Here is a 22040-nt window from a genome sequence, read left to right as displayed (position 1 = left end):
TGTTTCATCCCAAACCCACGGGATTCGTCCCAAACCCTGGGAATCAGATTGGGCACTTTAAACTTATAACTCGTATTGTAAATTATTATTACTACTATTATGTTACATTGCATTAAATTGTTGTCTCTAGCTAGTTCTATATTTCATTTTTATATTTGTATTATATATTTATAGATAATATAGTTATATATAACTTTAAAAAGTAATATATTTTACATTAGTGATATATTTTGTTCTTAAATATCTCTATTAAATATAAATACACATTTTTAGTGTATCTTCTATTATTCACAGAACAAATTATTTAATAGGTTATTATTGTATTATTTCTATTTAGTTATCTGCTAAGTCAGTTTTAGTTCAGAAACAACACACCCTTTGTTTCCTCCCTTCAGACCCCACTTTGTCTGTTTTTTAAATTTTTTTCTGTTTAAATGCAACAAGGTATTTGTAAAATAACTGATTGCAGAAAACAAACAAAAAATCCTATCAAAACTCAAAAAAAACCAAAACCCACAAAATTTTAAATTGAGGTGACATTCAGGTTCAGCTGGAGTTTGAACAAGCATTGCTCCAACTTGGGACTAGTACCCTTAAAAAAACCACCTTTGAGCCATCAATGATGTCAACACATTCTGATATAATATGCACTAGGGTGAATTACACTCAAGAAAGCTCAGAGACCTTACTAACAGAAGAGATTGTGTTTTTATTTTAGAAAAGGGAGACAAAATGGGAGATGTGCCTAACAGAAAAAGTGGTTAAGGTTGATTTAAATGTAGTTAATAGAAGTATTCCAATAAAGACCAGAAGCAAGACTTGACATTCCTGCTTCAATTCTAATACAGAATAGTAAACTAATGAGTGAAGACAAATTAAAACAGATCTTGTATATTTTAACTGTAGTTAGAGTAACAATTCCAACTTTTTTTTTGCAAGTCTGAGGATATCTACACCCCAGAAATGAACAGAAGTGTTGAAATTAAGTAGCACCAGCCTTGTAGAGCATGGAAATAGCACAGCACTTCCTCCCCAACCTAAAATCCATCTGAATATTGTAAAATGCAGCACTCCAAGCTTAGGGAAATCAAACAACTGTTTGACAGGCAGGCCAAATTCAAGTGCTACATTTTGCCCAAAGCTCACACTCCCATGGCCCCAGCTCCTGAGCATCACAGTTCAGCCCCTTTCCCTGGACAAGAGGCCTTCAAGCAGCTCTTCCCTGGGTTGCACAGAATTCCCTCTCTTGATTGGGAAGTTTCACATGCTCCCCCCCAAACATATGTGCAAATCAACTTTAAAGCCATTATTGTTTCCTTCTACTTAAAAATTGTACAAGACCTGGAAAGCCATCAGAACAGTAATAAATCCTAACACCACTTTCCTTCCCAGATGCCCTCATCTACTGATGCATTGTTGCTGTTAAAATCATGCAGAATCTTTGTAGTGGAAATGGTTTAAGCTGCCAACTCTCAATAGAGGTATGATTTGGCTAAATTTTCGACTTGTTATTTGAGATAGCTGCAGAGATCCCTGAATATTGATACTTCCACCAAGTCTTACACTTTTGCTGCTCCTGACAATCTTGGGAAACTTCCTTTGGGTTATCCTACCTCACTGAGACAGGACACCTTTCTTTAGCAACAGGGAAATGAAAGAAGAAAAGAAAAATCTGAAACTGGAGGGGAAAAAAATAAAAAATGATCCGACAACAATTAGAGAGACAACCTAAACATCATTCACCACTTGCCATACAATGATTCTTACTAACATCTGCAAAGTTTAACTATGTTTGCTACTAACCACAATCACTATTTTATCTAGTTTTCAATACTTGATCAAGTATTAAGCCTTTATATTAAGTTAAAAAAAAAAAATAAAAAAAGTCCTCTGAAGTCATTGAAAGCGTACTTGTTTGCACTTTGGGAGAAGGTGCCCCATTTCTCATGTCATTTTCACCTGAAGTATTTCAGGAGGGAAATAGACACAGAGGAAAGGTATTAGGAACTGCAGAGTACATACAACAACCTAGAATAATACTGTTCCTACAATGTCTTGTGCAGACAGCTTTCCATAAACACAACAGTATTTAAATATAAGGCAAATGGACACTGGAGGCCACTAAGAAACTCACTTGTGTATTCCTCTTAAGGGAGTAAAAGTCCAATTTCATTTAAGTGCTATAAAAGTAATCCTAACACATAACATTGTTAAGAATTACATTTTAAAAAATGTTCTGTTATCTATGCTTGTTTGTCTAACAATCTGTTTACAGAATTTACATTTTTATGCTGATAGTAATTTTTAAAAAGATTTATTTCCAGACAGAATTTAACTACAAGTCTTAGTAGAGTTCATTGAGCTGGTGCTTCACCAGAGCTATAATCTGTTACTTAGTGTAGCAGCCACTGTTTTTATAATCCTTGAAACAGTAAAATTCCCAAGGCAGATTTGCCAGGAAGATGTAAATAAGTAATTTCCCAAGACTTATTGGCAACAAACAAAGTGATCCCTAGTCTAGGTTTTCATTTTCTGTGCCAAATTTAAATTTTGGAAACTATGGAACCTACTTCCCAATTAATACTCTGGAGCAGTTTGGAAACTTGTCTCTGAGGAAGAGTCAACATCTATTTCCAATGCAGACTCCTCAGGATTTGGGAGGAAATTAGGATAGTCTGACTGCTCCTGGATATCAGCAGAAGCATTTTTCATAGTTGAGTGCATAAAGCATGAAGATTCCCAGAGCCAGCTCTCCATGTGTGCAGCAGAGTGAGGCATTTTAAGGTGGCAGTATGAGGAACGGAATTCCACAGTAGATGGGACAGTTTGACATTTTCTTAGTGATGCGTATTTGTCTTTCCTGTTTAAAAAGAAAGAAGGAAAATTAGATTATTAGTGTTTCAATGGCATTTTTGTCATGTTTACAAGTAGCAAATACAGCTGTTCACCTTCCTAAAGGCCATCTCTGCATTCCACTTTACAATCAGTTTGTTATCACCAACCTGAACAACTGGAACAGAACTTGGCTACACTCTAAACCAGCACCTGAATCACCAGGTTAGCCTTTACCAATCTGAGAAACAGGAAACTGAAGTTTTATCCAAGAATCCCCTATTTTTTTTAAGTTTCCTCTTCTCTCTTGCAATGCTTTTGGGGAAAAAAAAACAACAACAACAAAAGCAACCCCAAACAACAAAAATCCAACATGCCACGACACCTCTCACAAATAAAAATACCTCAACTTGCCATCCACAGACACTTAAACACTGTTTAAGCTGCTTTTCCACAAAAACAGTATGTTCAATCATGATGCAATGACCAAAGAACCCCTCTTAGAAGTTATTTCTGAGACAAATTTGTGATTCTGTGTCTTCCCAAAGCCTGTCTCAGATGATGAGACTCAGGATGGGTAAGTCTGTGTCCTGGGTTGATTATGATGTTAAGTTGTATCCCCATTCGTCCACCTAACCCAGACACAAGTTTTGTATTCTTAAAATTCCATCTCAGAGTAAAAGTGAGTGGAAAAGAAGCACCGAGTCTGTTATCAGAGACTGTACTTGCTCCCCCCGCATCGGGAGTTTTGCCTACAGCACAGACAGACAACAAGAGACAGATTGCCTTGGCTTTCCAACTAGCCGGAGCAGAGAGGTCTTCCTGGACTGTTTTCTTTCCCTTTTTCTGAAACGAATCGAACCTGCTCTGGACTGGGGACTCGGGGGAGCACCGGGAGCTTGCACCCGTGCACTACCGGGAGCCCAGCCTGGACAGCGGCATTTTCCAGTGCCAGAGGGACTGATAACAGAGCGAACACCCACAGGAAAGAGACCCTCTGAAGTTTGTCATCTCTTCTGAAGGGTGAGAGGTTTTGTAATGTGATATCATTCATTTTTGTGCTGGGTAGTGCTGTGCCTGTGAAATAAACAGGTTTTTTCCACTTCTCTCAGAGAAATCTCTTCCCAAACCGGTTGGGGGGTGGGGAAAAAAGGGCCACATGGGTTTGCTTCCCGGGGGGAGCCCCACTGGAGGTTTTCTCCCAAATTTTGCCCTAAACCAGGACAGTCTGGAATATGAGAAACTGCTAAATAACGGTAAAAGCAGGAAGGTGGTGATCCCCAAATTTATTGTAAAAAGGAATCAGAAGTATCATTAAGAAAAGAAAGAAGAAAAGACACTGGATTACATGTGCTATCAAGTAACTGAAGAGAGGATAGTAGGATGAATAGCAAATATATACCAAGAACTACATTTTTGCTCAGAGAGATGCCTCAAAAGCCAATTAGTGTTATTCAAGAAAAGGTCTTAATCATTTCAGCAAGAGAGAATTTCTAAAACTGCATCATTTGCATGCAGCAGCACTCCACTTTACCTGGCTGTACAGAATAGCTTGCTTTTAGCCTGGGCATAAACTGTGGCAGCAATCCGGAAAAGCTGCTCCTGCATCCATCGAACATCAGCAGGCATGTCAGGAAACCAGTTCACCAACCTGCAGGCAAAACCAAAACACAGCTTTTGTAAGCAAGAGCTTTAATCAGAGTTATATTTTTACACACCCTTTCCCATACCCAAAACAGCTTTTTTCTCCCCAAATCAACTCCCCTAACCAGGGTGTCCATTTTTTCCCAACCTCCCTGAATTCCCATCTAGCCCTCTCATCTCTCTTCTATAAGCTATGAAAAGGGGCAGCACAAATCACTGCATCTCTGAGTGGGTGACCAGTGTGTGCATTCCACACTCAGTGACCAGCATAGGGATCCTGCAAAATATTCCTGTCTCCAAGACCTTTGTGGTAGGAACTTTCTTCTCAGTTTAAAGCAAGGTGGAAGAGGAAGGAAGAATAAAAGAAACACACAATGGAAGAACAAAGAGAAGGCAAAACAAGAACAATGTCCCAAATGTACTTTTTTTTCCTTGTGGTACCTTTAACAGGGGTCAGCTACATCAGAGTGGGACAAGGAGGAAAACCCCACCGAGGAATCTAGAGAAACTTGCTTCTTCCCCATCCAACAAAAATGGCACAGAAGTGCTACACTCAGCAGCACATAAATAAAATACTTCACTGGAGTTGTATATGGTTTGATTGCCAGAATTGATTTTTCAAGATTTTCTAAAGATAGTCATGACATCTACTGCTCAAGGACTGGAATTCCCTTAAGCAAGCACAAAGCTTATGATTCATGGTGCATTCATTGAGCATAACTTTTTGACAAGAATTGAAACTTACCAAATTAAGCCCTGTTTCAAGAGCATAACTGTTGATATATTTTATATATTAGTAAAGGCCTGTATGCACAAACCAGCCTTTGAAGTAAGTCGTGCTATTAAAGGCTAAAGTCCTTGAAACCTTCCTGCAGAAGAGAGTAAAGCAAAACAATATCCTTGTGTGTAGGAGAAAAAATGTAAACCTGTGTGTGTTAGCCAATAGTAACTTGCTCTGCCCGCAGACCCTGTAGAACCCTATAAAAGGTGTGCTAAAGATAGAAATAAACGGTGTTCACGTTTACTTCTGTGAAGGCTGGTGAATAAACAGGCGGTCTCTCAATACATAACTTTCAGTCAACCTAAACAGAACTGGTAAGAGACTTTACGTGGTGAGTGAACAGTGGATTTCACTCCTGATTTCAGAAAGAAGCATAAGAAGGATGTGGAGAGAGTTCAGATACCCCTGTGGAATATAGCAATGAAGAACATACTCCTGGAAAGCACAACTAAAGGTGCTTCTTTTGAGCAATTACAAGATAGCTATTAGTAAAATGAGTCTTATTTAAGAATCTTCTAATATGTTTATCCAGCTTTGGATTAGATAGGCTTTAGGAGGATGCATCACGTAGGTAGACATAATGGGTCTTTTGAAAGTTACCACTTGAATTGTAGATTCCCAGAATGCCAACGCTGAATAAGCTCTCAATGAGTACATTTCCAAGATGCTGATAATTCCAGAAGAGTTCTTTACAAGTTCCTTACCGTAAAGCAACTGAGTAAGCAGACTCCACTGGGAGTGTGTATGGCAGCATCAGGTAGGATATCACCCGCATGGGGAAGAGTTTAGAGAACTGAGCATAGAATCCATTCTGTTCTTTACAAGCTTCCTGCAGAGCTTAAGAATAAATATTAGGGAAAAGATGTTACACTGTCTGAAAGCAGTTTTGATAATTTTCTCAGAGTTCTATAATATCCAGTCAACATTATCAAGTGTTACTGAATAAGGCTCAGTTAGAAAACGAAAGAATTAATCTCAAGGCACTCTTACCACATACTTTCTCTATGATATTTTAAAATATGGGAACACAGACTCATGCCACAGGGACAATACACATTATCCAGAACTTCTAAGCAATAGATCTAAGAATTAATGTGGGAAAAAAACCCAAAAAAACAAAATTTGCCACTCAGATTTACAGTAAACAGACTGAAGCATGCACCTCTACGAAGTCTGGGAGGTAGACTCTCAAATATGCTCTTCTCCAAAGGCCATGGATTTTGCTTTAGCTGGTCATTTAAGCTGGTCATTTTCAAAGTTTCCACTCTGTTATTTTCTGACAATTTTCTTCTCTTCACATGGTCAATATGTTGTTGTTCAGCCTCATGAGGGATTCTTTTCGTGTAGGACAAGTGGATATAAATTGAGTCATTCAGAATACCTGAAAGAGTCAAGAGCTTTCACTTAGGTTTGATCCACAAGACTCCTGAGTACCTGACAGCACCTGAGGTCTGTGTGTCTGAACAAAGACCTGTCCTGAGGGAATGTCATCTTCTACCCCACATCAAATGCACCTGGCTCTTAGGATCCCACAAATGTTTAATCACAGTGAAATCTTCTGAAGGTTTAGGTCTTACTTTAAAACAGGTTCTAAAGAAAAGGAAAAAAGTGAGCAATTAAGTGAAACTGCCCTGGAAACATAGAGTCATTTACCAAAGTTGTTTTCCTGTAAGAAAGTAAAGGATTTAAAGGAGAGGAAGAAAACTGATTTAACATGTATTTGAAAGAATACCTAAAACACATCAGATACATGGGAAATTTGACATGGCAGGTATCACAAGAGTACTTTGAGGCATTACTACAACAGGGTTGAAAAGGGAAAGCAACTAGGTTACAATATTTTATTCGGTTGTATCCAAAGTACAGATCCAAATCAACATGGGCTGCATTGCAAAACTGGTGCCAATTAAGAAATAGCACAATAACTACCTTAGAAACAACCACTAGATCATAAGTACAAAGAGAAAAACACAAGAAGTGTATTTACACTTGGTGTCCAGAAAATCATTATAAAATTATATATGAAAAAAGACTAGAATCTATACCTGCATACAACACAACCTATATCCTACTTGCAAGTACTAGTAAAAGACAAATATCAAAAGAATATACAGTGAATTTAGCAAAGGAAAGTATTTGAAGTGTCACAGATGGAGGGGGGGAATTAATTCCTACAGCTGAAATAACTTAATAAGAAAGGTGATGCATAATGAATGACCCTGGAAAGGTTATAATTATCATTCATTAAGCTTGAAACAAAACAACCCTGTGACAGAATAAAAACAAAGTTGTTCATAGGATTAGCAGTGTGAAAAGGAGGACAATAGTGCAATACAGAGAGAACATGGAACAGAGAGACCAAGGAAAAACTGCAAGAAATGTCAGATATTAGTGTCAGATGGAATCCTGCATACAGGAAACCTGTGGGTGCAGGGCAGCAACAGAACCCAATTTAGCACAGACAGCCACAAACCAGAGGTTCTTTGTAGAGCTTGTGCTTTTAATCACAAAAAAGCTATAATGCAAGACTCTCTCATTAAATAATAATACTTAATAATAACATTATAGAAAATCAAGCTCTTAAGCAGAACTGTGAGGTTCTTCAGTGAAGAGAATTGTTTCAAGACAACTTGAATATTCAGTAACAAGGCATCAGCAGAATACATCAATGACCACATTACATCCTGCAGCTGGTACTATCTGTAATACTGCAAAAGTCCCGTTTCCATTCCCATTCCTCTGATCTGACCCAGGACCACTTTGCTTCTTCATCCAAAAACTACAGGTCCCAGGCACATTTAACACATATTAATCATATCAAGTTACTGTTTTCAACTTGTTTGTCTCAAAGATTGCAGAACAGTAATATTTATCAATATAAAACATGCTATTAGAATTCTAGGAGTAGGGTTGAACTCATAATTCTTCTTCCTAAACTTATCTGGGTGTCAACAACTGCTCCATTATAAGTTGTCATCTTCTAAAGTCTTTTCTCACACAGAGAGTTTGTCTGTGACTGAGTTTTTATTGGTGTTAGCCACTTCTGGACTACTAGAAAATCACTTGGATGACAGCAGAGAGGACGCAATAGAAGATACAGGTTTCAGAGGAGTGGGAAGCAGTAGCCTATTCTCATCCTGCACAATTAAGACAAAGCCAAGTAATAATATGATTTGCCTGGAACTGGAATTCTTTGGAAATTTCACTTAACATTTACTTCACACAGATTTGACAAAACTCCAAAAGTTCAATTTTTGTGTGGCACAGTTCAGCTCAGGTGAACAACGACTATGGCATTTCTAGGAGAATGAAACTATCATGATCCCTCCAAAATTCTCAAAGACTAACCCCCTTCTTAGCTACACAAAACCTCCTCACCATTTTTGTTTGTTTTGATCTGGGGGTTTTTTGTTTGTTTTTTAAACTCAGGTTAAGACCATATAATCAATAGTTATCTAAAAATTTAACATACCATTCTCCTTCAAGAATTTAAGAGCATCCAAATATCCCTGCTCACAGATCTCTCCAAGTACCTGCAAATATAGAGTAAATGAGTCAGACAAAAAAGAGTTTCAACTTCAGATCAACAGTTTGCAGAATGAAAATCCACTTTCCACTCTTCTAAGAAAAAAGCCACATTAATAATTGCTGGAATTTAACAGATTCAGGTTAATATGGTTAGTGATGATGAATACATGATCATGTACATTAACTTATCTTTCAGCTATAACACATGCACTGAATGACAGCATTCAAACAGTTTGGAAGACTGTCTCCTCTTGTTTCCTTGATTAGCTCATCAGGAGCTGCTAGCAGCAATGAAACAGTGTTTAAAGTATGCCAATTCCCTTCCTTCCCTCCCAGTGCTTTTCACTTTACAAAGCTTTGCAAAATCAGTGCAGTTCTTATGCTCAGGCTCAGATTTATCGTCCCTATGAAAATATCTTTTACCAGATGCCACACCAGCTCACCTACACAGAGGTTAAAAAAAAAAACAAAAAAAACCCTGCATAATTAGAATTAAAAATTTGTCTTGAAGTGATCAAAAAGCACTCAGTTAAAATATACCTGTAGTAGTTAGAAAATTTGCTCCTTGGCTGTACTATATCCCAAGCCAATTGAAAAGGTCTGCTTTTATTTATTTTTTCCAACTTCCACAACAGCAATTCAAGAACATTCCTTCTTCAGATCTGCAACTAACAGCACTGAGCAAAGTCTAAAGGCAACTTGCCTGTGCCAGGTACTAATTAAGATCTTTACAAAACCAGGAAGCTTTAGAACTTCCAATTTCTTAGCAGGTAAACAGGAAAGGACTACAAACTGACAGTAGTTAATTTCCCATTGTTGATATTATGACAGAATCCTGTGATGATTCCCAAATACTGAAAGTCAATAGCAGGATATGCATTTTTAGTCAAAGAGAGACTAAAACTGAGGAGGACACAGACAAACATGAAAAAATAGAAATAAGATACACCACCAGAGAAGTTTGTGTGACTGGATGAAATGCTAAAACAGTGCAACTTTCTGCAAAAGCTTTCATGTGGAGAGATGAAGCAAAGGAAGGCAGGGGCTGACCTTGGGTTCAGGTGGAAAGAGCGCTTGTGTTAAGCGATAAAGGTTGCCCAGGCTGAACTGAATGCTGGTGTTGGTCACATTCATCTCATGGAAGTTGGCTGACTTCCCCTTAGGACAGATGTCACACTCCCCAGCAAAAGGGGACACTGTGATCGTGTTTTTACACTCATAGTGAGGCAAGTTGTCACTGATTCCTCCGTCCACATAGCGCTACCAAAAGGAACAGAAACAACACATCTCAAGGGCTGACAATGTCTGACCAGCAGAGTCCCCCACGCAAGAATGCAACGGCACTTAAGGCAGTAACTTAAGCCTTGTATTCCCAAGCTAAACATTCTGAGTGAGTAGAGAACATGATCTGTTCTCTAATGCCAATAAACATTCCTAACTATAGTTCCATAGGCAGTGCAAGCATATTCCATTTGGGATTTTTCTGATAATAATAAGATATCATGATAAGATGATAATCCTACGTAGCACGCAGAGAAAAGCAGCTCCACAGTTCAAAGTTCAAGTTCCAATATAGTAAACTATTCTAATTTAAAAGTACTCTTTATAATTAGAATTTGATAGAAAAGCGTCAAAAAAGAGATCTGGACATAAGGAAAGTGTGAGTAAAAATGGACAGTGCTTCAGGAACTTTGCCAAGTCACAAACATCTACTGTGCTTTGTGTGCAAGTTCCAGGTTATACTTTTGTCTCCTTCCCACTGAATCACCCATTTCTGTACTTTTAGTGCATCACCATCTCAGGCATTTTAAGATCCAAGCCCCAAAGTGCTCTGTTTTGGGGTAACTACTGTCTAGTGCAGCAGCTGCAGTGGCTACAGACAGCCCCCTCCACTCACTCACAGCACCCAGCTCTCCAGTGGGCCACAGAGAACTGGCTTGCTCCCACAACACCAGCTTTGCTGCTTCAGAGGCTGCTTTTTCCGTCTTCCTAAAAGGGCAGCAAACCCAAACTGTAGGTCCTTGTCAAACATAAATGTAACAGAGCAGTGATTTGAGCAGGAGCAACCTGGATTATCAGTTTCAACTGCCCTGATACTCAGGCCCTAACCATTATTAGGAAGCACATTAGGAATTAGGAAGAGGGCAGCTCATGACCTGTCACCTTCCCAGGATACCCTTTGGACCCAGCAGCACACAGCTCCTGCCAAACTTTAGGTGTGTAATGCAATCACTGAAGTACAAGTAAAGTCTCCAAGTCCTTTCTGACACAAATAAAATACAACAGGTCTGGCAGAGACCTCATGAAATTATTAAAAGGTGGAAGTACATATCTGAGTCACTGTTTTACTGATCTAAATGATTTTCATGATTTGGAGTATCTGCTCAGCTGTTCCTCCAAGTAATTTTTTAAATCCAAAACCACTGCTGTGTTTGAAAGGAGTAAAAAAGCCAAACAAAAGCCATCACACCCAAAAGCTTTTGGACTGACAGATACACCTTTTAAATGCTATCCTTAAGCTTTTGTTATACAGTACAGAGGCAGGAATGCCAAGCAGTCAACAGCAAGATGCCACAAAGTTTACATTTTTGACATTCTATTAAGCCTATAGGAATCATGCCAAGCATAGTAACTGTGGTATTCTTACCAGGTTACATCCAAATATGCCTCCTAAGCATTAAAATCGTATCAAAATCATTGTAAAGATTAATAGAATAGAATGATGCCTTCCTTTCCTCAAAATATGGCCAAATAAAGCATCATTTGTATGTTTGTGTACTCTGAAGCCTTTTAAAATAACATTGTGGTCTTGTGACAAGAACTGAACTGCCAGATTAGCCTGGATCCACCGAAACCTTGGATTCAGTCCAACAGCCTGTTTCCATAACACCTTTAATCTGGAAGAGTTTAAAGAGACATACAAGGTTTAGAAGTACAGATAACGAAAATCCCTATAAAGTTCTAATCACTTTTGCTTAAATTTCAGCATGAAGGAAAAAAAATACATTTCACGTGTATTCTTGACCTTTTAATACTTGCAAATTGCCTTGAGAACAGGGTGTAATCACTGTTAAAGACGTTTAAAGTTTTCTTTCTTCTTTCCCTTCTCCTTGTGCAAAAAGCACCACAGTTGGAAGGGATGCAAATTCAAGTGAATAAAACACGGTAACAAAAAGCCACCGATGTGACTGCCTTGCTTTGAAATGCAGATCTGCTTCCAGACTTGTAATTATAACACCTACAACAAACCATGCCAACTTCCTGCAGTTTTTGTCTCTTTAAGGGCGGATTTTAGAGAGCCCAGTACAGCCATGAAGTATTAAGAGGCTTTGTAACTAGCAGTTCCTGGGAAGCAATAGAACATACTAATAGGCAGATATTTTACCTCTAAAAAGTAAGCTTTCTTACACTGCGTACAAATGCCAAAAGGTATTAAAAAGCTTTGTTTGCACCTAACTGAACACAGGACTTTAATCCAGTTGTAAGGCAGATCTTTCTACAGCCAGAACACAAAGATATACAATAAAATATATAACAAGATTTTTTTTTAACAATTATAGGTGACTCTTCCTGTAAATTTGTGCAGGTGAAAGTGCATAACTTCCCTCAATAAATATTTACCCACAGGTTACATACTCATTATCTTATAATATCTTTTTCTTTTATTAATGAATTTTAGGGGGCAGAGGAGGAACAGAGAGACAATATATGTGTGTTAAGATACACATAGTATCTTCCACATATTCAGTGTTCCTTAATTTTTCTGGAAAGTTGTTACAGCTACAGTACTAGAAACTATGATGAAGGTATTTATTTTACAGTAGGATAAAAAAAAAAATCCCACAAGCATTCTTAGTATTTTCAGAATAGCTAGAACTATTTTCAGATCTTAACAACAGAGACTTACCACACCTCTAAACGATGGTGGAATGAGGCCACAATAAATAGGGACAAATGAACTACAGATTAAAGCCTATAAGAAAATGAGACCATAAAAAATAAATGTTAATTGTTCCATTACTGACATAAACACTTCTCTTTATAAAATGAATTCTTATTCACTAAGGCTGTAGTTTCATTAGATCCATTGGACTTTTAAGGCATTTATCCTTTTTTTTTGACTGATCCCTTGCACCTCCTCCCTAAAACACTTCACAGACACATTGGCTGGGAAAACCAGTACATGAATCTGGTGTATAAAAGCTTGAATTCCTCTTTTTTTAAGCGTTTTTTTAAAGAGTTTAAAGTTACACTGTCAGAGTAACAATACCTGAAGTGCTTAAAGCAGAAATCCAACAGTAGATGTTAAAGGTACCTAGGATTATAGAAATTTCTAAAAGTTGCCAAAAAAAAACATACCTGTATAACTTCTTCTTTAGAGTTAAAATTAGATATTAAGGCATTTTTTCCATCTGATACTCTGGTTAGTGAAATACACAGTCTGCCCGATGACAACTGGTGCGTGTTTTCTGGAAGATTTCTCATCAGCCCATCTCTTATTATCTTTATCACATTAAAGGAAGGATGAAGAGGACCAAGGTTTCGCTTTCTAGCTTCTTTGGCTAATTCCAGAACATCTGCACAAGCCTGAGCTGGAAAGAAAACACATTGCATTTATCAGCAGAACCACAACCCACACTTGGATTGATAAAGCATATCTAGAGCTCCAACTTATCTCTCTTATTGCTAGAATGAAAATGCAAGAGCTTTTTAACAGATTAAGTAACTGTCGAACATGTTAAGGAGTTTAGGAGGTTTCTGAGAGAAAAAAAACTCATGTAAAACGTTCAAAAAGATCTGCTGGTGAAGATTAAAGCTACTTAAAATTAAAGCTATGTCATTAAGATGTAGATTCTAAGTGTAAAATACCCATATGAGATACTTGCATTAGGAATTATTCATTCCAGAAATGCATTTTTTGAGGGGGGAAAAAAAAAAAAAAAAAAAATGAACCAAAGTTAAGGTTTCAGGGCACCATTTCTCCTCATCAATACATAAAAACACTAAAAGGAGCATGAGGTGTGATCTAGTAGGAATGCCAGGAGGGAAGGTTTGAAAGCAGTGGGAAAGGAATGTGGAGGAGATCCATAATACACCACAGAGATCTTCACCTAAATAGGTGCATTTTTACAGCAGCAGACACAATAATCTTATTTATTTTATTAATCTGTATTAATCCTATTTAATCTCTAATTAAATCTATGTTTGGGAACTTCAAACCACTACAGAAGACAGGACTGTTCCTGAAGAACACTAAAATCCTTTCAACATTTAGTCACAGGATGAAGAACAGCTCATCCACCTGCAATGTTTTGTTTGAACTTCGAATGTCACATTTCTCCAGGGCACACTTTGAGGAAATTGCTTGTTTGTTAGACGAGAGGGGGGGAAAGGTCAAAGTAACACCTTATCAATCTGAGTGATAGGCTACAAGGTCTTCTAAAAATATTTTCAGAACTTACATACTTGAGCTTACTAGAACAGCTAAAATTCAATTTATCAGGTTACATGTGAGCACTGCACTGGCATCAACTCTGCCTAAGCCTTTGAGCTCAGATTAATTTCCAAAACTATTACCTTTCTACAGTGTTATTCCCCACCTCAATTAGTAATAACTGAACATTTATCATTCTCAACCAAGAGTCTATGTCCAAAAGAGCATCTCTAAAAAATCTGAGGTTATCAGACACACTATCTTTACCACTTCAGTTCTTTTATTCCATCCTCATAGAGGGAAATTTTGGGCCACAAATCCACAGACACCAGTAGCCTGACACCACCACCCACCCCAGACAACAGCAAACAATTTAGACACAGCTCACTGTTCATGGTCAAATATATGTTTATCTTAGTAAACACATTTTACAGGCAAATAAAAAAATTGCACAAGTCACATTCTGACAAGTGACAAAGTGACTTCCAAAAGCAGAATCAGGCAGTTCTAGAAGTTCTAATTTTTCCTGCATCCAGATACTCATTACCAACTCCCTTTTTTTAATTTAGCAATGCTCAGTCTTCTAAGCTTTCTAAAAATAGACATGTTGCAGGAGTCTGAGATACTGAATTACCAGAACTCTGGCTAGGAAGAGCAGTCTTGGAGCATATGCAATAATTACCTTTCCCAAAATAAATACAATTTTGACAGTTTATGCACCAGGCAAGTCACTTGCCTGTTCTAAAATACAAACCAACAGCAAACAAATACATGCAATTTGATTTAGCAGTTACCCATCGCCTCCACATAAAAGAATTTCTATGCTCGAAGTAGTTCATAGGAAAAAAAAAAAAGCAGACATATTTTATTTATTGTTACCTATTTTAAACCCAGAAGGGCTCCAAATCAAGGAAAAAAAAAAAAACAACAAAAAAAGTTCTAAGAGTATGTGATATTAAAACATTGAAAATTTACAGCTTTTTGTTATTAATTCAACAGACTTCAAAGTAGTCCAACTTATCTTCCTTCTTCCTTCCTTTCCCAACAGGACTAAAATGCACTTACCTCTTAGGCTGGTGTATTCCAAAATGGGAACTTCTCCAAAAGGGACTAAAGGCTAGAGCTTAAGTCAAACTAGGATTTTAGGCAGGTCTTGGTCCATCTGTTTTAGTTTTGAAACCCAGAAGAGCTAAATAAATTAATCTTCCTAATAAATGCGAACTGTTCCTTATTATAGTTCTGCATTCCTATTTTTAATTGTTTGTTAACTATTCATTTGTTTCACAGAGTAAAACCCAAGACACTTACCCCTAAAACTTGACATTTATATTTGCAGCCTCCACTAAACCTGCTCTCTTTAAGTGCCTCACTAGAATGGATGATCACCAAAATACCAGATCTCCAGGACATCCAAGGAGTGCAACTTTAACATTCCAGTTTGGAATAGCCTGGAATGCACTTCATCCTCAAAACCATACTCATGGCTAAGCTCCCCAACCTCCTCCAGATTTAATGACAGAAACCTCTTTGTCAGTCTACAAAAGTACACTTTTCTTCCCCATTCAATGGCTAATGATTATATTTATCCACACTTGATGTTCCACAGACTCCCCCCCTATCCAGCAGGTAATCTGAATCAAAGAGAAAACCCTTCACCTAAAATATCTGGCTACAAGTCTGCATGAAATGGAATATGCTCTTCAATTACAGCCACAACCCCTGCTCACAGATTTGCACACCCTGTTTTGCGTGCACCAACACACAGACCAGTTCAGGGCAGGGTCCTGGGAAGCCCCAAACATCTTCAAGTGTGGAGATCCCACAACCTCTCTGGGAACCTGCTCTATTATTTTACCACTCTCATAGCAACTGTCTTTTACTTACACCTCATCTGAATTTACCAGGTTCCAGCTTGTGCCTGCTGCCTCTCATCCTTCCGCTCACTTCTGGGAAGACCTGGGCTCTGTCTACCCACAGTAAAATGCAACTGTGTTAAAAAACATGGGACTTGCTAACACCTCCAAGTGCAGGAATGACAAATACTGCACATTTAAGTATATCAGAGTAAGAGAGGCATACCATACAAACTCACAAAATATATCTTGTCATTGTAAAACAGTGTTTCTTTAGAGCTTATTTACCATCCTCTGCTTTCACACAAACTCACAAAATACCACAGACAGAAATTCAGAGAACTGGCATGGGAATACCTTATTAATTTTGTCAATTTACAGCAATTCACAGATTTTAGAATATGGGTGGTTTTGAATTGTCTTTCAACATTCCCAAGGGATGCCTTTTTTTTTTTCCTAGTAGAAACACACTTGCCCATGGAATCTGCTACCTTGGACAGTGACCACACACACAGTCTATTAGAGAAAATCAAAAAAACTCAGTTGGCATATGAGATTGGTAATAACTGGGAAAGGCATTAGTTTGAATTCTACAATTATTAAATAATAATATTTAAATTTTAAAGTGCTAAGTCATTTAAAAGCTGTTATTAACTCATAGTGTCAAATAAACAATATACATTTTCTGGGCTTAAGAGTGCTTCAAATATTTAAGACAGCTTCCTTTGCAAATAATTTACAATGACTTAAGACTTAAAACTGGGTATGTTCTAAAAATACCAGCTATTGGGGAAAAATATGATTTGTTTCAAAAGCTGATGGCAGGCTCATGATAACTCAAGTGTGTCATGTTTGGATATTACAGCAAAATTAAATTAAGTAGCACATGTTTACTGCTAAAGCTTTGAGGAAATTAATCTTATGTGCTAGAGCTCAGGGGCTAAATCAGCAGGGACAAGCATTGCTCTCCTGTACTTACAGAGAACTTCGGCTTGTTTTAGTCAGTGGATTTCTTCCTCAGAAATTTAAAAGCAAAACCAACAAACCTCTCCAAATTCAAAACAGGTGCTCATTGTTCTCCACCTCCTCTAAGATGAAATCTGAGTTTATAAAATCCTCTAGTTCTAAACCAGTCAAGTGTGTTGCTAGCAAAAACAATCAATGCGAAGTCATGAACTAGACAAGTGTTACCTAGTGGATTTCTTTAGTATAAAGAGTAAACCACTTTCAGATTTCCACATATTCCATACAGTCTTTTAAACTACAATCAAATCCCTATCCTAAACACCTTGATATTTTGATAGCTTTTATCGAGCTTACTTCATTAGATAAATGTATATTCGTGAACCCTAAATAGGTAAAAGGTGTATTTTTCCTACTCCTAGAAAATAAGTGTGTATTTCACAAAGCACACTACATTTAGTTTCAAACTAACATCCAGCATAAACAAAACACAAGATTACCTCTATTATTCAAACGACAATTAAAATCAGTGATTTTAATCAATCCACTGTTTCTAATCATACACCTAAGCAACCTTTGCAACATTCACTGCGCTCAAATTAGAGGAAAAGCACGTTAAAGCTAACCAAAGCCCTGACCTTAACTCTCTTAGCCGTACCCCAGAAAGGAGAAGCTTTGGAGGAAGCCAGATAAAGCTACCCGGCACTTAACGTACGGTGAGATGCTCTATTACTCAACGAGGCGCAAACACTTTGTTTACAGCTGATGACAGGGCTGCCCGACTCGCTCTGAAAGGTGTTAGTGCTCGGCTGCTTCCCACTCTCCCAGGTAATTCCTGGACTTTGGACTGCGGCGGTGAGAGCAGCCCTCCAGAGGGACACGCATGGGAGAAACTCCGACCCCTCGGCTACTCAAGTGTAGGAATCGGATCGAGCATCGCCAACACCATTCCCTGCGCCAAGGACCCCGTTCGGATTTAATTCCACCCACGGGCACACGTTTTAGGGGTGAAGAGAAGCAGAGAATCGAAGCCAGTCCGGCCCAGCCCGAGGGACCCCGTGGCTCAAACGCTGCCCGGGGCCGCGCCCGCCCTCCCGCGCCGCACCGGGCCCTGCCTGCCGCACCTGCCCCTTCCCTGGGGCTCGCCCCGCCGCCCGCCTGGCCCCGCTTCCCCCGGGCCCGCCGCTGACCCAGAGAGCCGCCCCCGACGAGGACGGCGCCGGCGGGCGCCCCGGCGGAGGCGCCGTAGATGTGCCGCGCGTCGCGGATGACGTGCGGGGCGCGCTCCTGCAGGCAGGTGGCGGCGCCGTTGTGGTAGACGCCCAGGAAGCCGCAGCCGGCGAAGGACACGCTCCAGCCGCCCTCGCGGTCCAGCATGGTCGCCGGCGGGACGCGCGCTGGGGCCAGCGAGGACAGGTGGCGATGACCGCTGTCCGGCGACTGTACGCGCTCGGCGGGGCCGCCCTGCGCATTACCCGGCTGCCGCGCCCCCGCCGCCGGCCGCGCCGCAGCCAATCCCGCGCCGCCGCTCGGTGGCACAAGGCGCCCCAGCCAACCAGAGAGCACGTGCAAATAAGGCCCCGCCTCCTCGGCCCCCGCCCTGAGCACGGCGCGCTCCCGCGGATGCGGTCCGCGCCCCAGCCTCCCGTCGCTCGTTTCCCTCGGTCCCCTTGGGCCCTTCGGATCACTCGGAGCCCTTGCCTCGGGCAGCCGCCGCCGGCCCCCCAGCTCCCCTGTCCCTGAATCCCCGCCCCGAGCGAAGCGGTCCAGAGGGGAGCGGCCCACCCTCCGCGCTTCCAAAGCCGCACGGCGAGCGGTGGGGTCCGGGGTCACTGAGGCACAGTGCGATCCGGGTCGGTGAGCTGGGGTGCCGGCAGCCGGCCGGGCGGATCGCGCCCTGTGATCCGCAGGTAGGAAAGGAGGGGATCCGGCATCTGCCAGGCACGGAGGGCAGCGGGAGGAGGCACCGCTCCCCGGCCTATGCGGACCGTGGGAGGTGCGGGCTTAGCAATCACCCCGATTATCCACGGCTCGGAGGAATCCACTGCGCCAGCGTGTGCAAGCATTCATATTGAATGAGCTTCTCCGTTTAATACTCCTGAAACTTACAGAAATTCGTGATGATAACAACACTAGGCTAATGACGGGAAGATGATAGAATAATTATTTTAAATGCGTCTGAACACATTTGGGTAGGGCTTAGCTCCCTGTAAAAGGGGCAGGTTTCCTTTTGTAAGAGCTGTCATTTGTATGTGACTCTGTCACCACAAATCCCTGAGCTCCCATTAGGCTCACCCTGCAATGCTGGTAGTGACTGAGTAGCTCAGAAGAGAATTCACAACAGTTACCTTGTCCAGCAGGGAGCTTCCCAAAACTTGACTATGAAAATAAAACAGAGAACAGCATGTCTGAAATCCTCCAGTATTTAATCGCCTCACTCAGGACTGCAGAAATCCTCTTTAGTTACCTGCATATGCAGCATTGTATCATAACAATGGGATGTTATAACATCTCAGGAAAAGTCCAAGAGGAATTAATGCTTTCCAAATACACCTAGGAGTACACCTTATGTTGTAAGACCTTTTTTTATAGAAAGCACCGCCATGAAGAGAACAGAATTCAAGCTCTTTTTCAATCTGAGTGGACTTGAAGCTGCAATTCTTCTTCTAAGTGAGCAGCAAAAGCCCTGGGCCATATTTCCAGTTTTCCCACTTCTAAGTTAGCTCTGTAGCCACTTCTGTCTTGCTGAGCCATACAGCTTCATTCATTCACCATTTCAATGAGCAGAGCAGGGAGTATCCTAATCCCAATTCTGCCTGTCTTTAAAGTGCTTCATATTATTTAGGGAAAAGGAAAGTGTGAGATAGAACTCCCTTCAGTTCACAGGGAAGGTAAAATCTGAAAAGAGAGATGAAACTACATATCACACTTCCTAGGAGACTCCTCTTTCATTAAAAATGCGATTGTGACTCCTGTAACTTTTACGTTTTCTTCTAAAGGGTTCTTTCTACCCAGCTGTGCTGTATTTTGTATTTGCTTCATGTGTGCTCTCATGCTATTTACTTAGACCTTAGGTATTGGAGAGTATCGTTTTTTAATCAATGTTTTGGAAAATGGACACCAAGGTGTTCAGAGAAGGACATTTCTGGACATCTACAGATATCTGACATAGCCAATTAAATGGCAGGCAAGCAGGGGATTTTCAGAACATTATCGCATTAATAGATTTTTCTGGACTAAGTTCACTTTTGCTGGTAGATATCAACTCTGTTTGAAAATGTTTTTTATCCCTAAACTGTCACTAGAAGGCTGTTCCTGAACCACATTTCCCAAACAGTCAGGAGGAGTCTTATTTCTCCTGTAAAATGGCCAGTTCATAACTATCTGCTCCTCTGCTTTGGGCCCTTTGACGTTAGTATCTTCTATATAATTCTGACAATGGTAAGGATGCTGAGTTTTATTCCCTTCATCCTCCATTCCGTGACACTCAGGGAGCTGAGCTCCTCTGGCTTTCCCTCATGACACAGGTACTACAAATGCTCCCCAACCAGTAAAGCAACTGGTCCTTCCCCTAGAGACAAGGCTTCTCTAGAGCTCTACACAGTCCTTGCTAGGGAAGCTGAATCACAGATTCTGATTACTTGTACTGTAATGAACTGGTAAATCCAGGTCCTTCCCTATCTCAATTTACATCAATGTTTTTAAATGTATTGCAATTTCCCCAGTACACAATACCAAATTTGTTCCCAACACTGGTGTCCCACAAATGCCCAGCCTTGTTCAGTATCTGTGTCTTCTTGAGCTACTTCTAACAGATAGTGCAATTTCTCCACTGCATCATCTCTAGCTTAGCAAATAACAACCTGAAAAAAAAAAAAAAAAAAAAAAAAAAAAAAAAGAGAAAGGCAACCAACAAAAATATTTAAGATGAGGTGCACAATGACAGGATGGATCCCATCTAATAAAGGTGATAAAACCTTGACAAAAGTACTCCCAACCTTACTGCAATTGTACAAGATGCAGTTTCAAGATTTATATCAAGTTTATATCAAGTTTTTTATCAAGTTTATAGTTTATATCAAGTATTGTGGACAAGTCTCAAGTCCTGGTCTTATCAAGTATCACTTAATGTACTATATGCTGCAATCTGTGTTGCAGACACATCTTAAATCTTTTACTGAATCAAGGCCATAATAACTTTGCCATAATTCCAAGAATATGAAGTAAGGCCTGAAATGCCTCCTGAGGAAAATCAAATGTATTTCAGTGGGGTTATAACCTACCAGGAAATTTGCATGTAGCTTGCAAACTTCTGTAAGCAGACACTGACTCAACCCAATGTCTGGCACATAAACTCAACAGACACACCTTCTGTTTGTCATTTAATCACCCTTCATCCTTTCCCTTTAGCAGCTATGTTAATTATGATACAGGCAGACCACTTTCCTAAGATGTAGACTAAATAAAATCTTTCATGAAAAAAGTGAGAAACTGATAGTGCACTAGTAAGGTGCCTTTAACTCCTTAGAAGAAAAGTTCCATTTAGGTACCTGCAGGTAGATGAAGGCACATCATTTATAGGAAAAGGAACCACATAGGATGGAGCACCAGCAGGAGGTGGCAAGCAGTCACTGGACAGGTGACAAATTATCAGGTCTGAGATCTTGAATAGCTGTGTAAATCTGACAACAATTTCTGTCATCAGACAGAGAAAGAAGTCCAAGAAATCAAGCCCTGTTTGGAAATAGCAAATGTTTTTTATGATATTTTTTTTCTTATTTTTACTTTCAGGGATTCATTAATAAAGCATTTTAAAAGAGATTGATGTATTACAATCGCCTTTTTCATGGGGGAAGTGTAAAGGGATACAGTAATGAAACTGGCCCAGTATCACTCAGCAAGTCTAGTTTCAAAGTTGGAGGGGAAGTCTGATTTACTGATTTACTAAGCCAGATCTACAGCCTAGAACTTCTCCAGAAGGATAACAAAGTACCTGCTAGAATTT

General features: G+C 39.9%; 1 protein-coding gene across 2 annotated transcripts; it reads right to left on the bottom strand.

The window, feature by feature from the left end:
• Nucleotides 1–689: 689 nt before the first annotated feature.
• LOC102102532 (patatin-like phospholipase domain-containing protein 2) lies at nt 690–18495 on the bottom strand. 2 transcript variants are annotated; one of them, XM_014261424.2, is made up of 9 exons: nt 18226–18495; nt 13145–13377; nt 12693–12758; nt 9836–10045; nt 8730–8790; nt 6420–6638; nt 5962–6094; nt 4367–4483; nt 690–2860 (listed from the first exon to the last, which is right to left on the bottom strand). In XM_014261424.2, exons 1-9 carry the CDS (start codon nt 18410–18412, stop codon nt 2578–2580), a joined length of 1509 nt encoding a protein of 502 aa, XP_014116899.2. In that variant the 5' UTR covers nt 18413–18495; the 3' UTR covers nt 690–2577. The 2 variants fall into 2 exon arrangements, with proteins under 2 accessions (XP_014116899.2, XP_087911781.1); XM_088055655.1 differs by lacking the exon at nt 9836–10045 and having other exon boundaries at nt 18226–18484.
• Nucleotides 18496–22040: the final 3545 nt, after the last annotated feature.

Source organism: Pseudopodoces humilis, chromosome 5 (assembly GCF_049639895.1).
Source record: "Pseudopodoces humilis isolate 2021_Gansu_Grassland_sample_001 chromosome 5, ASM4963989v1, whole genome shotgun sequence".
Classification (NCBI taxonomy): domain Eukaryota; kingdom Metazoa; phylum Chordata; class Aves; order Passeriformes; family Paridae; genus Pseudopodoces; species Pseudopodoces humilis.
This window is presented reverse-complemented; position numbering and strand designations above follow the sequence as displayed.